The sequence below is a fragment of the Biomphalaria glabrata genome, chromosome 11 (assembly GCF_947242115.1).
Source record: "Biomphalaria glabrata chromosome 11, xgBioGlab47.1, whole genome shotgun sequence".
Taxonomy (NCBI): Eukaryota; Metazoa; Mollusca; class Gastropoda; family Planorbidae; genus Biomphalaria; species Biomphalaria glabrata.
This window is the reverse complement of record NC_074721.1, coordinates 34,934,270-34,949,523: the sequence shown is the minus strand read 5'-3', so window position 1 is coordinate 34,949,523 and position 15,254 is coordinate 34,934,270. Positions and strand designations below refer to the sequence as shown.

The window sequence follows — 15,254 nt, the reverse complement described above, 5'->3', positions numbered from 1 at the left end:
TGGGAAAAGGCCGCATTTGCAGAATGGAAGACTTCCGCATCCCTATACTCCTGTATCAGGCTGTATGGGTAATTTAAGGGAAGGGAAGCGCTCACAAGGGGGACAAAGAAAACACTTCAGGGACACCCTCAGAGCTTATCTGAAAGCCTTAATCGCATTGGCTGAAACGACCTAGGAGACGGAAGCACGTGCTAGAGCACCATGGCGTCGCGCTGTGACAACTGACGCACAAATTGCAGAGGGCAGCGCCGGCAGAAAAAAAAAAGCAGGGCCATATTGCTACGCCATATGACACTAGCTCCAACTGGAATAACCTGCCCAGTGTGCAGTCGAACACTCGCCGGGCTCACATAGGTCTCACCAGCCTACGAAAGAGCAAGTCAGACCCCCCCCCCCCCCCCACGATGAACGAACTATATATTAATTATACAATGACCCTTAATCTGGAGCCATTTCCCCGCATTCTCACGTGTGCCCTTTTTTCCTTTTTGTTCGCTTTTTTTTATCTTGAAAATGCCGTTAGAAATTCTTCTAGTTGGTAGTTTAAAGATAATGTCACTAGCCCATATATACGTTAAATTTTTTAAAGTATCGCTTAATTTTCCGATGCCTAATTTTCCGCCTTGTCAAATACTGCCTTGCATTTGAGCGATTCCTAAATTTTCGCCAGTGCCTTAATTTCCGCAGACACCGCATGATCTAGGCATACTTGCTGTCAGTCAAATTGAAATGATTGCCTAATTTATGTAGACTTTTCAGTGTTCTCTTACAAAATTAACCTTGCTATAAGTTGTATAATAGGCCCTAAATAAGTGTAGTATCAGATTTTGTATATAGGCCAAACTGCATGGGCGTAGCCAGGATTTTTTTCGGGGGGGGGTAGGGTTTTTTTTCTCCCCTTCCCGCCCCCCCCCCCGCGAAAAAAAATATTCGTATGTAGGCCTATGTATGTGTGTGTGTGTACATAATCTTTATTACATTCTGACCCTTCATTCTTTCGGAACACGTTTATTGTGCCCTAGAATAGGTTCTTCCTGTTGTTAGTGGAAAAATTGTTGACTCCCAGCCATTGCTAGCAAGTGGGTCTGGGGGAGCGCTAGGAGCTCCCCCCCCAGCGCGGGGCAGAGCCCCGCCGCTAAGAGCACTATTTCTGGTATTGAATGCCAACAAAATATATATTCTGAGGTATCTACAGTGCATTTTCCTGCTATTAAAAAGTCTTATATCAAAAACCTAGTGTGCTATTCTTACTGATTTAGACCCTCCCGCACCGTTCGGGGCATTTGCCGTCAAGCTGTTTCCACAAAAATCTGTCACTGGTAATATCTGAAGCCTCTTCCCACCTGCTCCGAGGACCTCCATGAATGTGTGGCGCCAAGTTGTACTAGGATGTCATCCCGTTTCTTATTATGCGTTATTCATTTTGTCGGAGAACATGTCCCGCAAACCTCATGCGACGCTCTGTCACAATCTTACTAAGGGGTCGACTCACAGTTCGTCATAGGATTTCCTTGATTTACACCCGATCTCTATAACTGACTTCTAAAATATGTCTTAGCCATCTTTGTTGAGTCACATTTAGTGTTTTTCAATTTCGGCAGATGACTATACACTGCACTTTATTAATGGAGCCCCGCCACTGGTAGAAATGTGTAACCTCTCTTGAATACGCTCTTGGAATTAGGTGACTGTAGTTTGCTTTAGATTTTATATCAAAACGGGAAATTTTATTGTCAAAATCATCTGTTGGGGGTTTTAAACTAAAAAATCTCAGGACTTTGTTGTTGTTTTTTATTCTTCAAAACCCAATTTAGCTACGATCGTGGAATTTGGTAACTGTATATAGTTTGCTTTAGAATAATATTGAAGATAGAGGTTTTCCACCTCAAAACGCTCTGTAGGGGGATTTTAAACTCAAAACCATCTGGAGGAGAGGAATTTAAACTCAAAACCCCCCATTGGCTTGGCTATATTCAAATAATTTTAGTGTGTAATTTGCTTTTTTTTTATATTGAAGAGGTATTTTTTTAGCATCAAACCCTTCTGAAGGAAGATTTCAACTCAAAACCCCTTTTGGCAACGCTCGATAGCATTTTGAGTACGTATAATTTGCTTTTTTTTTACATTTTAGATGTATTTTTTAGCTTTATAAAATCCCGCTGGCGGGGGATTTAAACTCAAAAACCCCTTTGGCTACGCTCATAGATTTTAGAGTGTGTAAATTGATTTTTTTTTTATTGGAGATGTATTTTTTAGCATCAAACTCCACTGGAGAGGAGTTTAAACTTAAAACTGAGTCAAAACCCATTTAGCTACGCTCATAACATTTTGAGTGCATAATTTGCTTTTTTTTTCATATTGAAGAGGGGGTTTATCGTAAATTTTGGAGGGGGTTTTAAAATCAAAATCTTCCTTAACTGTGCTATTGGAATTTGGGGATAGTCGTTTGCATTTTTTTTTGTTTTGTTTTTTAGAAGAGGGGGATTTAACTGCAAAAACCCCTGGTATGGGTTTTAAACTCAAAACCCCCTGGTAGGGGTTTTAAACTCAAAACCCCTTTGGCTACGCTCATAACATTTTGAGTGCATAATTTGCTTTTTTTTTCGTATTAAAGAGGGGGTTTATCGTAAATTTTGGAGGGGTTTTAAAATCAAAATCTTCCTTAACTGTGCTCTTGGAATTTATTAGGGGATTGTCCGCATTTTTTTTGTTTAGTTGTATAGAAGAGGGGGATTTAACTGCAAAAAACCCTGGTAGGGGGTTTGAAACTCAAAACCCCCTGTTAGGGGGTTTTAAAATGAAAAATTAACCCCCTTGGCTGCGCTGGGGCAAGTGATAGTTTAGTATTAAAATCTCACCGAAAATAAACAAAATCATAGCAAAAATTCAGTCACTAAACTCATTTCGGGGGGGGGGGGGGGTTTGAACCACAACCCCCCCCTGGCTACGCCCATATGGGCCAAAGAATAATTTATTAAGTAAATAGAGAACTTGTTTTTTTTTTCTATTTGTTTTTTATAATTTTTCTCTTCATGGTAGATTGTATTATTTCATATAGTCTCCATGTAGGATCTCACACGACATTACAAAAAAATAAATAAAAAAATAAGGCCCTGCCGAAGACAGGCGCAGACATATATATTAATATATAAATATTGGCGTCTGCATGGTCACATGAAATAATGCACCACAACCTAATGTTTTGACTGAAAAACAATGTCATCAATATCATCTCATAATGAGCTACAAGCCATAAATAGTAATAATAAGAGCTTATTTCTAGTGTAGGCCTAGTTAAAAAAGTATTTCGAACATACTTTATCCTATAGCTTAGATTGAATATCTTATTAAACAGAATAGTTGAATATATATAGGCCTATGTATATTATTTAACGTATAGATCTTTCTAGTTAACAGTGTATTGAGCCAAAATATTACATCTAGATATTGATTTAACTTTGCTGTCATTAGATCTAGTACTAGTTAACTTCTTTTTTGAAGTAACGTCTGTATTATATAAGATAAGATAAGAGTAAGAAGGGACAAACATTGGACTTGAGGGAAGAACATTTCATCCATGCTGCCTCCGCACACTGAAACTGTGGGGCTTACACCTACCCAGGATAAACTAACACACAGTATTTGGGGCTTACACCTACCCAGGCTAACTTAGCACACATGCCACACGTGTTATGACCTAATGCTGGCCTCTTCGGTCTAGGTACATGCTTAAAAATAGCCAATGTTTCACTGACCAACGGTCAAGTTTAAAATAAGACGGGTAGAGCACGTATGCTTTGTACACGCATTCACTCTGAAATTAGAGTTCAGTTTGAAAAGTTTATAGCATAGAAAATTTAATCTAAAGAACTTTGACCTCTGTGAATTAAAAATATGCATTAATTAACTTGTATTTAAGATCTATAAAGTTACGCGTGATGCTAATACACACACTGAAGTCAAAATGGACTAATCCAAGCGTTGCGTTGTTCTGACGCAAGGTCAATCACCGTGACGCCTGAATACCGTGTTTATTCATTGGATTGAACATATGTACGACATTGTTTTGGTCTATATTTAGATCTGTATTTGTATCAGTTTGTTTAGGTTTGTAAGTTGATCTAGGTATAGAATTTAGTTAGCTCTACATGTTTCTTTGTAAGATAATAATTTCTCTTTTATTTATTTATTTATTATATCCATTTAAAATAAATTCAACCCCAAAAAAATGTTAATTATAACAAAACTGTTCTAGATATAGAATCTAGACTAAAACTTGTAGTTTGTAGTACTAGAGTAGGTCTAGAAGTCTAGATCTGGATCAGTAGGTCTATGCTAGAGTCCAGGTCTAAGTCTAGATATAGGCTTATTATAGATACATCTACTTGACATAAAGAATGAACTTAAGTAGAAATATTCAAATATACATTAAATTCGTTGAACAAAAAATGAACAATATTGTAGACTAGATAAACTCGATCTATTATAATTATAGATTGTCTTGAATTATTCCAGAGTTGGTAGTAATATAGACAATATCTAGTAGAAACGCCTTGCGTCATTTTCTGGCCTTCAAACTTGCAAACTTATGACTTATGAATAACTTATAATGTCAGTCACTACGATGAAATTACGATTTTGTAATTAATAGTTCGATTTTTTCAATCAGAGATCCATTGAATTGATAGAATGTTGATGTTCAACTCTGAAGGAACATCCGAAACATGTAAAACATTTTACAAACATCTCATATAGATCTACTCACTGCTGATCTAGATTTTAGTAAAATTTTTATTTGCTATTCTATACAGGCCTAATTTGGATTTTTTTTTTCCTACATGACGTCCAAAATACGCAGATTGTTATTGCGACGTTTGAAAGCTTTTAGAAAGGGCCAGTGGAAATTATTGAATGAATTCTCATAAGATTTACTGTTGAGTTTGTATGGAATCAAGTAGACTTAAGGCGCTACGTCTGCTACTCAGTTTTTAGCTTCTCCAAGATCAAGTAAACCCATACTCCCCAACGTATTCTAGATGGCCATTTTCTCTGCTCTGTAATATATTTTTGAATTCAACATATAATTAAGTTAATGATTTGTACCCCATCCCCTTGTGACTTGTCTAAACTTTTAAAGATATATAAAAACCTAAAAGATTTTTTAAGTTATCAGAATTGGCCTTTTTTTTTTTTCTAAGTCTAAAAGAAATGTCATGAGAACAAGTTATTTTTTTTTTACTTTGCTGATTTGAACATATTCAACATATATCTTATCATTTTTGACATCTAATAAAATCTAATTAGTCGCTATTAATGTGACAGCTATGCTGTCAAAGAAGATAACAATGCACCTTACATCCCAGATGCCCCTGATTAGTTACAGTTGGTACCCCTTGTGTGAGTTGCTAAAAAAATATACATTCATTCTGATTTCTTGGTGCAAGATAAGGAAATGATTTTTTAAAATGGCAATGAGGTAGTTCCTTATTTCTGACCTACTTTAACCCAAGTCACGTGATTGTTGGACAACAAAGAGGAGAATGGCCTTGTCTTCCTATATTTCCATTGCTGTTGCTCCTCTATTTTTACGAAATTTTACATTTACAAACATTTTAAAATATTCAGAGTACATCAACAAACTCCCTGAATGTTCAAATAACTTTACGAATGTTTTCATAAAGGGCCAAGAACTGTTTAAGGATAAGTTTTAAATTATCAATGATATTTGCTTTATAGTCATGACAAGCGTCAACACATTGCCGATGATACATTCACATACACAAAAAGATGATTTTACAAACGTTCTTGTAAGATTAAAAAAAAAGCTTGGTATAAACTACACAAAACACACACACACACATATATATATATATATATATATATATATATATATAGAGAGAGAGAGAGAGAGAGAGAGAGATAGATGCCTATATATGGGATAATATGCATATTAGTTGAAACATTGTTATTTTCATAAACTTCAGCTATTTTTTAACGTTATATATTTCATATTCCGGTTATTGTGTTGGATACATGATGTATTATTATATGTTATTAAAAGTTCTATAATTTTTAAGAAATTCACAAAATGTTACATTAAAGTTTCAAAAATGCGTCGACGAAATAGATCTAGATCTATTTTATTACTTAGAAACCAAATTTAACAATGAAAGGGCGGGGTAAGACACATTTGGCCTGTGTAACTGTAAGAGTAGATCTCGATTTATCCTTGACTATCAGATGTGTTATTTGTTCGCTAAACAACTGAAGCCTATTACGCACAAGGAAAACTCATGGCAGTCTTTTTATCTTTTATAACAATTAGTCGACATATCGACTACACACTAGCCCTAGAGCTAACTGACCAATACACACTGGTCTGCTGTCCAACTTTTAGTGTTCTACTCAAGTTCAAGTTTGTTTACTTTTGGGCAGAGAGGAAAAGGGGGGGGGGATGAAAGTGTTACTTTTTTTTCTAGGACTGGTTACCCGAACGCTAAGAACTGTAAGTGTAGTCATTCATTGTAGATCAAGAAATCTTGATCTCAGTATGGCAGATTATAGGCCAACGCTTCGATACCTTCTATCAAAGGTTTAACTATTTGTTTTAGTTGAAACTATTAAAAAATGTATCTCTAGATTCTCCTGTTATTAACAAATTATAGTTTAGCGCTAATGAGTAAATTGAAAACACTAAATATTGACTTAAAACGCTTTAGATTCCCACTACAAACTAACTAAAACTAAGCACGGTGCGCGTTGTATACACACAACCACGTGACTAGGAGTGAATACGAAACTACCTCATTGAATTAACTGAATCAATTATTTTTTCTTCTTTAGGTCAATAGCAGTGATGACTATTCCCTGTCAATTCTGTAAACATATTACAGGCTCCTATTATTTTCTATTATTCCAAACTTGATTGAGCGTTCTGTTGATTTATCACTAACCAAATTTACTTGTAGCAAAAAAAATTAATTAATGGAGAACATCTTTGTTGGTTAACCTTGGGCGGCCCTTGGGTCTGACTCCCTCTGCAAACTCAGCGTATAGGATGTCTTTAGGGATTTTTCCATCTGGCATGCGAGTGACATGACCGAGCCCGCGTAGTCTTCTCTGTTGAAGGAGAGCATAGATGCTGTGTATGTTATCCCTTGTCAAAACTTCCTGATTGGTGACACGATCCCTCCAGGAGATGCACATTATGCGTCCAGGCAGCGTAGACGGAAGCTATTTAATCTGTGTTCTTGGCGCATGTAAGTTGCCCAGCTCTCACTGCCATAAAGAAGTGTGCTCAGAACGCAGGCATTATAGACCAGGATTTTCGTTGCCGTAGTCAATTTGGTATTTTCCAACACGCGCTTGGAGAGTTTTGCCATTGCTGCAGAAGCCTTTCCTATTCTCCCAATAATTAACATATACATGTCCACCTCTTTTATATCCTGTTAAATTTCATCATCATAACGGAAATAATTGTGTGTGTGGAGATAATCGGTTTCTGTAAAAGAAAAGTTACCCATAAAGGATTTCTTATTTATATGATTTTATTGCCCTTCATCCAGTGGTGCTTCCTCAGGCTGGTGAATTTACTGGGAAGACCTGTGCGAAGAAGTATCTTAGTTTTTGCATGCAGGCAAACCCTAATGATACGGCGGAAACGACCAGTACTGTATTTACTTATAGACTATGCAGGCAAACCCTCAAGATACGGCGGAAACTACCAGTGCTGTATTTACTTATAGGCTATGGAGGCAACCATCAAGATACGGCGGAAACGACCAGTGCTGTATTTACTTATAGACTATGCAGGCAAACCTTCAAGATACGGCGGAAACGACCAGTGCTGTATTTACTTATAGGCTATGGAGGCAACCATCAAGATACGGCGGAAACGACCAGCGCCGTATTTACTTATAGGCTATGGGGGCAACCATCAAGATACGGCGGAAACTACCAGTGCTGTATTTACTTATAGGCTATGGAGGCGCGGTGACTGTGCGGTAAAGCTATTGGGTTTCGGACACTACTTGGTCGTTGTGCTGGCCACATAACACCCTCTTTAACCGTGTGACACAGAAACAGATGACTTTGCATTATCTGCCTTACAGACAGCATGGGGAATATATATATATATATATATATATGCTATAGCTAAGGGCCCCCAAGCAAGTGAAGCAATCTAAATGTTCCAGGATATTTTCAATCATTTTGAAGAAAGAGCTTTGGAAAAAATTGCTTTTATGTTGATGACAAGTTGCCCCACATCTCCAATGGCATCCAGGGCTTTATCAAAGTCTAAATTCGATCCCGGAGACAGCACACGCGGAATAACTGGTACTTACGTTTCTGCTATTCGTATATAGGCCATGTCTCAATGTTATGTACCTTGTTTCACTGTACCCAAAGTAGACAATATTACTTAAGGTCTACGTAAATACAACTTAATAGCAAGATTAATACTCTACTTGTTCTAGTACTACACTAAGTAGGCATAAAGTTTAAAAGGATAGAACCGTAGACATATTTTATGTCTATGGATAGGACTAAAAGGGAAATAATTGTATAGTTGTTGTTTTTTTCTTTTGTAAAATAAAAATGTAGTCCCTATATGCAGGGCCGGATTTTTGAAAGCTTTAATAAAGATCCACTGATAAATTAAAAATACTTGTAGGAATATCTAAAAGCATTGCATATTTTTTGAATATTTAATTTGCATATTTTAGTTTCAAAAAGTTTATGTCTTTGTGTTGGGTTAGGCCCTTGGTAAACGCACTGACGTGAATCCAAGCTGTAGGCTACCGGTATATATACTTATACCGAGCATGCGACAACTACAAGCAGACTATATTTTTCAGACGATCAGACAACAATGTGAAACCCCCTCTATATATGTGTGTAGCACAAACTGTCTTTATCTTGGTGTAGATTAGATTGAATTTCATTTTCGAAAAAAACGCAGCCATTTTTTGTTCTTCAATTACCATCAATAATTTAACATTCATTTTTGATGCTGGTAATTTTTCGGTTATTTGATACAATTTAAAGGAGATCGTTGAAATACCGTCCTGACATTACCAAGCCAAATTTGCATACCTAATTGTTTTTCCGCCCTCTGTTTCACTCAACACTAAATGCCTAATTTATACTTCAGGTACAACTAGGACTAGATCTATTTAGAGCTAGTTTTGTTTGTGTAAATATCTTACATTCATTTTCTTTTTCTTACATTTTAGACTTTGAGCTGCCAGTCTAGAAAAAAACAACTAGAACTAGACTAGATCTAGAATGAATTCAGATTCCAGCTGTAGTTCAAGTGGATTCAATTTTCATCCCAAATATATGGCCAGTGGAAAAGAAGCAATGACAGACCCAGCTATGTACCATAGACATACAGATCTACACGGTAAAGTTACCGAGTTTTAAAAACCTATGATAATACATAAATCTATGTAGACATTACATTATTATTACCAATTTTGTACCGATATTTATTACTTTTCTTTTTTTTTTTTTTGGGTGAGGGGGAGGGTGGCCTTCAATTCAATGGCATGTTTTAGAAAGCATTTGACATAGATCTATCACCTTCTGCCGATAATACCTATCTCAGTTATCCCACTTCTCTTGATCTAGCTCTTCAGTTGTTCGAGGCTACATCGTACTGCTCTATTTCTGTAACAAAAGATCTATAGTTATGGGCCCCCTTAATGAACTATCCCAATGCCTGTTACAACTTTTCTATTAATTTTGTACCACCAGGAAATCTGTATTATCAAAATCAGGATTTTGGTCTACGAATGTGGGTTTGCGACTTTGCATGGTCACGTGATGCACTGCCACTCATCTTTCATCTTGGGAATTGACCTGACCTCATGAACAATAAGAATAATGTCCCCTTTTCTGCTTCATTTATTTTTGTTTTTAGAAATAATTAATTTCTATATAAAAAAAAATTCTTAATATTAGCAATCAATGTCTTTAACAATAAAAAAGTTTTGTTTTTTTTTAGTTAAAAAAAACACAAAATACTGTAATATGAATAGATTTGGTAGGAAGCGAGGTAGAGAGGCTAAGTGAGCTTGGTTTGGCTTGGCTTGGCTACCTAGAAGGGGGCTTGAGGTTCGACACCCGACTCGGGCAGAGTTGTGTTTACTGAGCGCCTAAAGGCAGCACGCCGAGCACGGAAAACCAACTCCTAGATACCCCCCCCCCCCAACTGGTCCACAATGAGATTGGACCAAAGCGCTCTGAGCATGCTATAAGCATGAAAGTAGCGCTATATAAAAGCTATAATAATATTCTGTTGTCAATACATTAAAGGGGTGTGTACATTTTGATGTCCTCCCCATGCAGTAAGCATTGTAAAAGTATCATGATATACATCAGTCTCTTTTATGAAATCATTTTTTTTTTTGTGTGTACTAAACTAGGCTAATCAATCTATTTTGATCATTTTCATTTAAGATTCCTCCAACTACTGCACTCCCATGGAAAGCCTTACAGCAACTCCTCAACATAACTTGCCAGATGTGCATCAGTTCACAGCACAAGCATCTGGTATGCAGGACATGCAGGGGTGGCCTAAGCCTATGGCTTGGCCTTTAGAAGCAGGTTTGAATTCTATGCAATTGTTTACCTACAAAAATTAGATACCAGTTATATCAGAGCACAAGCATCTGGTATGCAGGGGTGGCCTAAACCTATGGCTTGGCCTTTAGAAGCAGGTTTGAATTCTATGCAATTGTTTACCCACAAAAGTTAGATACCATTTATATCAGAGCACAAGCATCTGGTATGCAGGACATGCAGGGGTGGCCTAAGCCTATGACTTGGTCTTTAGAAGCAGGTTTGAATTCAATGCAATTGTTTACCCACAAAAATTAGATACCAGTTATATCGGACTACACTTATTGGTGAATTAAAAATATTTTCCTTTATTAGGTCCTGAACTTCAGAGCCTCCGATCAAAAACAAGGGGCTTTAACACTTCTTACTGTACCCTACTAAACAAAGTAGTACTTAAAACCAACCAGCTTATGGCCAGTACATTTTTTTGGTCAGAATTGTAAAGAAAATATACTTGAAAATTACTATAAAAAACATTGTCTTAACTTGTTCAAGTGTAACTGTTTGAGTATCATTATTGTGATTTGAATATATTGTATGTACCTTGCAGCAACACTTCCATGGCCTACTGGAGAGTTAGATGAGGGTTTTAAACAGATTTCAAATTTCTGTAGTTAAATGCATTTTGTTAAATTAGTTGAAATTTCATCAAATGAGGCTAACAGATGGCATTTTGTGTTGATATTGACGTTTTTTTTTTTTTGGTTTATTCTCAAATTTATAAGTTGGATGTGTGTAGGACCCCCACTTCAACAATTAATCTCAACTTCCCAGTACCTATTAATACAAATTTGAAATTCTCATTTTCTTGCTATGTTACAATTTTCTTTTACCTCCCAAGAATTTTAAGTTTGTTTTGTATTCATTGTGTTCTCTATTTTATTGTATTCTTGAAGATGACATTTATACACATTTTAAATGAATTTTTAAAATATTTTTTACCCAGAATTTCCTGGATTTGCTTTAACCAAAACTCTAAGCACGCTGACTGCAACTCAACCTCAACGACCCCGAGGTGAGAAAAAACCGATACCAGAGGACCAAAAAGATGAAAAATATTTTGAGCGCCGCCGTAGAAACAATGATGCAGCAAGAAGATCAAGAGATTCAAGGAAACAAAGGGAGGACACTCTGGCCACTCGTGCCAGCTATCTAGAAACAACAAATAATGTTTTGAGAGCTAGGATTATGGCAGTTCAGGAGGAAATTGGTCATTTGAAATCAAGGTGGGTGCAGAAGAGTCAAGAACAAGTTGTGGTCAACAGCCAGCTTCAACAAGTTGTGGTCAACAGCCAGATTCAACAAGTTGTGGTCAACAGCCAGCTTCAACAAGTTGTGGTCAACAGTCAGCTTCAACAAGATGTGTCCCAGAATTATGGGAACGGACCAACTCCAATGCTGAATGCAAATCAAATGCACACGTTACATATTGGAAGCAGCAATAGATAAAATATGTTTTAAATGAACTCACATTCTATTAGAATGTTTTGTATATTTTAATTAAATACTTATAAATAAAACAAAGATTCTGTAAAAAGATTCATTCCAGTTTCAATGATGTATTTAAGTCTGAATCAGAGCTGAGTTATACACCGGGGCCAGATTTTAGCAAGTGAAAGTCCTGGGCAGGATTTTGTGGAGGCACCTTCCCTCTTCAAGTTTCTATATAAATTAAATGCTCTTAATAATATTAATTTAAATTATAAATTATATTTTTGAAATGTGGAGGTGCCCTTTAAAAGTGATGTGTTGAGTGCACAGTTTAGCACTGGGGTCAATCCAGCCCTGCCTGCTACACACTTCAATACAAAGATTATTGATAGAAACTACAGCACTCAAGAGGCTAAAATGTATTTCCGTTCACTCAGTATTATATTATTTATAATGGTTGAAAATTTGTTGCATACTGATTTTTTTTCTCAAAGTTGTCAAACTACTCACTGTCACTTTGCGTCTCATTTAGTAGATTGTTATAATTATTATTATTTATCCATATTGTGTTTGTTTAAAAATAGTATTTATTGTTTTGTTTTATTGTTTGTTTGTTTTCTTTACATTTTCTTATGCCACCAGCACAAGCATACCCTTAGAACTCAATTTCATTTTGTAATTTTAAATCTGTCATTTGATGCACTAACTGGGGAGTCTATTATTTTAAACAAATCTTGAAAGGTGGTCACAAACTAATGTAACCTAATGTCAAAAGTTTATGCAATGAAACAAGAAATAATTTTACTGACTTTATTTTCCAGACCTAATTGATAATCTTCTCATTGATCATTATAGACAGACTTTTGTAGACTCATTTTAGTGACTGTGATTCTAATGATTTGAAGTCACACTGGTGCTGGGTGTCAATCCCTCTGTCCATGCCTAGATAGTATTGATTGGGCATTAATACTTAAAACCTGAATATCCTTAGCAAAATGTTAAATTTATGTATGTGTGTACCAAACAAGCCTCATTATGAAGATTATGATTTATTTGAAAAATTCATTAGCATCTTCTTGATACAAAGTGTAGAGGTAGATAACTGCTTTCTATCATCGGTGAGATGTATGACTTCCTTCCCTTGAAATCATTGCTGAAATAAAATATTATATTAAACTTTTAATGAAGAAGATATCTAGAGCACTGGTAAAATGTGGACTACATTCTAGCACTAAGTGTAAATATGAGAAAAACGTGAATAAAATTGTGAATTTATCAGTCATGAGGTTGAAATAGGAAGTTACAGGCACAAATAATTATCGGAAACTGTTTATAAAGAATGGGATATGTATGATTAAAAGTTCGAATTATACTATGCATGAGTGAACATTTTATGTTATGAGATGTTAGTAAATACCGTACTGAAATTTTAGACTGGTTTTTATTCTTTCTTTTTTTCTTTAATAGTGCAATCATAATATATGTATCTGTGATCAGATTGTTTCAATTGTTCCTACAGAAATAAGCTATGTTTTTTTTTTAAAGTTACACAATTATCTTTCTGTGCATTTTGGCACTGCATCAACGTTTTTAACCACTTCTGTGAGTAGCTTTCATTGAGTAGGCAAGTTTCAAGCTCAACATAGTGTCCGATTTTCCCGAAGCGATATTTTTAAAACATTTTCGGGTCAATACGTTATCATAGAGCGACTCCTAAAATATTAAATAGTACACAATGATACTTATCGGTACGTCCTTGATTTTAAGCACTCAAGAAAGCTCTTAGGTACCTAACTTTCGATTTTAGATACTTTTTTAAAAAATCTGACGATCCTTTAAAAAAAACAACCGAAATTAGAGATGTTCAATTATGGCGGGAAAACTATAAATTCTCGATTTTTTGGTATATTCGGTGTACAGAATAAAGGAAGTGTTGATTAATTCGTGTTTTTTGTGCACTTTTTAAGCACTGCAGGCTCAAATTGTCTAATCTCTTCATTGTTTAGCTACTTTTTAAAAAAATCTAGTTGGCAACATTGAAGTTTAATTTAGAGTCCTTGACATTGTTTAGCTGATCGTTAAACCTCTCAATAGCTGCATAAATGTGTGTACAAAACGAAATGTTTGTAAGATTTTTTTTTGTGCTGGTGGAGGAAAGGAATACAAGAATTCACAAACCAAAAGTAAATTTGTGGCGTGGTGAAGCGTTGCAAAAGGAACAGATTACGTAGGGCAGGTCCCCTCGAAAGAATGCCAGAGAACAGAGGAGCAAAGGTTGTTCACCGGCGAAAACCAAAAGACAGAGCACGAGTACGGTGGCTTGATGAGGTAGCGGCAGATCTACAACAGCTAGAAGTCCAGGCATGGAGACGTAAAGCCCTGGATAGATCAGAATGGAGACATGTGCTAAAGCGGGTCACCGACAAATCAATTCGGTGGTTAGAGTGGGTAAAATATGTTACAAAATATAGGCCTAGCTTAAATCTGATAATTTATCAAAAGAGGTATTTAAGGAATCAGGAAAGAATGTCTGGACGGAAATAGTTGTTTTAGTCATCTTTTAGTTTGAAATTCTTTTTTTTTTTTGTCGATTGTCTGTTGAGTTGTTTCAGAAATTATTTTAGAAAACACACACAGAAATTAGACTATAGCGTCCTAAGCTAACCCTACTGCAGGGCGGCAGAGTGTAACGGCGGACAGGATTCAAACTTGGACTCATCGGGTATGGATATTCTCAGGACTTAGCTGGGACGACTTATGAGGCCGATGGTGCGGTAGTTTTGGCAGAGTTGTAAATTGCCTTTCTTTGGAAGGGTGATGATGAGTGATTGGGTCCAGGGTTTGGGCCATTATCCTGATTGCCAGATCTTGTTGCAAATCATATAGAGTGCGTTTATCATGGTCTCTCCTCCCGCATTAAGTCCCTTATTCTCTATCCGTCTTTTATTCGCTTTTGTCATTTCTTTTTTGATCCGCTTGTTGACGCTGTTGTATTCGTGGACAAATTTTGGTTCAGACAATTTTTTCCCTTTAAGCTAGCCTTCGCTCGTCACAGAGTTGGAGTATATCCTCTGTTACCCAGGGTTTTTTTTGGGCGGGCCGAGCTTCCCTAGTATTTACAGGGCTGTGTCTGTGACTCATGTGTTTAGCGTATTGACTTGTGAGTCGATATCCTGGTCACTGGAGTCCAGAATACT

The 15,254-nt window shown here is 36.3% G+C and overlaps 1 protein-coding gene across 1 annotated transcript; it reads left to right on the top strand.

The window, feature by feature from the left end:
* Nucleotides 1-3,886: 3,886 nt before the first annotated feature.
* Nucleotides 3,887-13,494, top strand: LOC106056509 (CCAAT/enhancer-binding protein alpha-like). Its single transcript, XM_013213286.2, has 4 exons — nt 3,887-4,107; nt 9,237-9,406; nt 10,465-10,611; nt 11,573-13,494. Exons 2-4 carry the CDS (start codon nt 9,289-9,291, stop codon nt 12,073-12,075), a joined length of 768 nt encoding a protein of 255 aa, XP_013068740.2. The 5' UTR covers nt 3,887-4,107; nt 9,237-9,288; the 3' UTR covers nt 12,076-13,494.
* Nucleotides 13,495-15,254: the final 1,760 nt, after the last annotated feature.

What these genes read in the sequence shown, in the direction of transcription:
- LOC106056509 (XM_013213286.2), top strand. Translation starts at nt 9,289, where the DNA reads ATGAATTCAGATTCCAGCTGTAGTTCAAGTGGATTCAATTTTCATCCC. An exon ending in TAGACATACAGATCTACACG is followed by an intron (nt 9,407 to 10,464) that starts GTAAAGTTACCG and finishes TTTTCATTTAAG; the next exon opens with ATTCCTCCAACTACTGCACT. An exon ending in GGCTTGGCCTTTAGAAGCAG is followed by an intron (nt 10,612 to 11,572) that starts GTTTGAATTCTA and finishes TTTTTTACCCAG; the next exon opens with AATTTCCTGGATTTGCTTTA.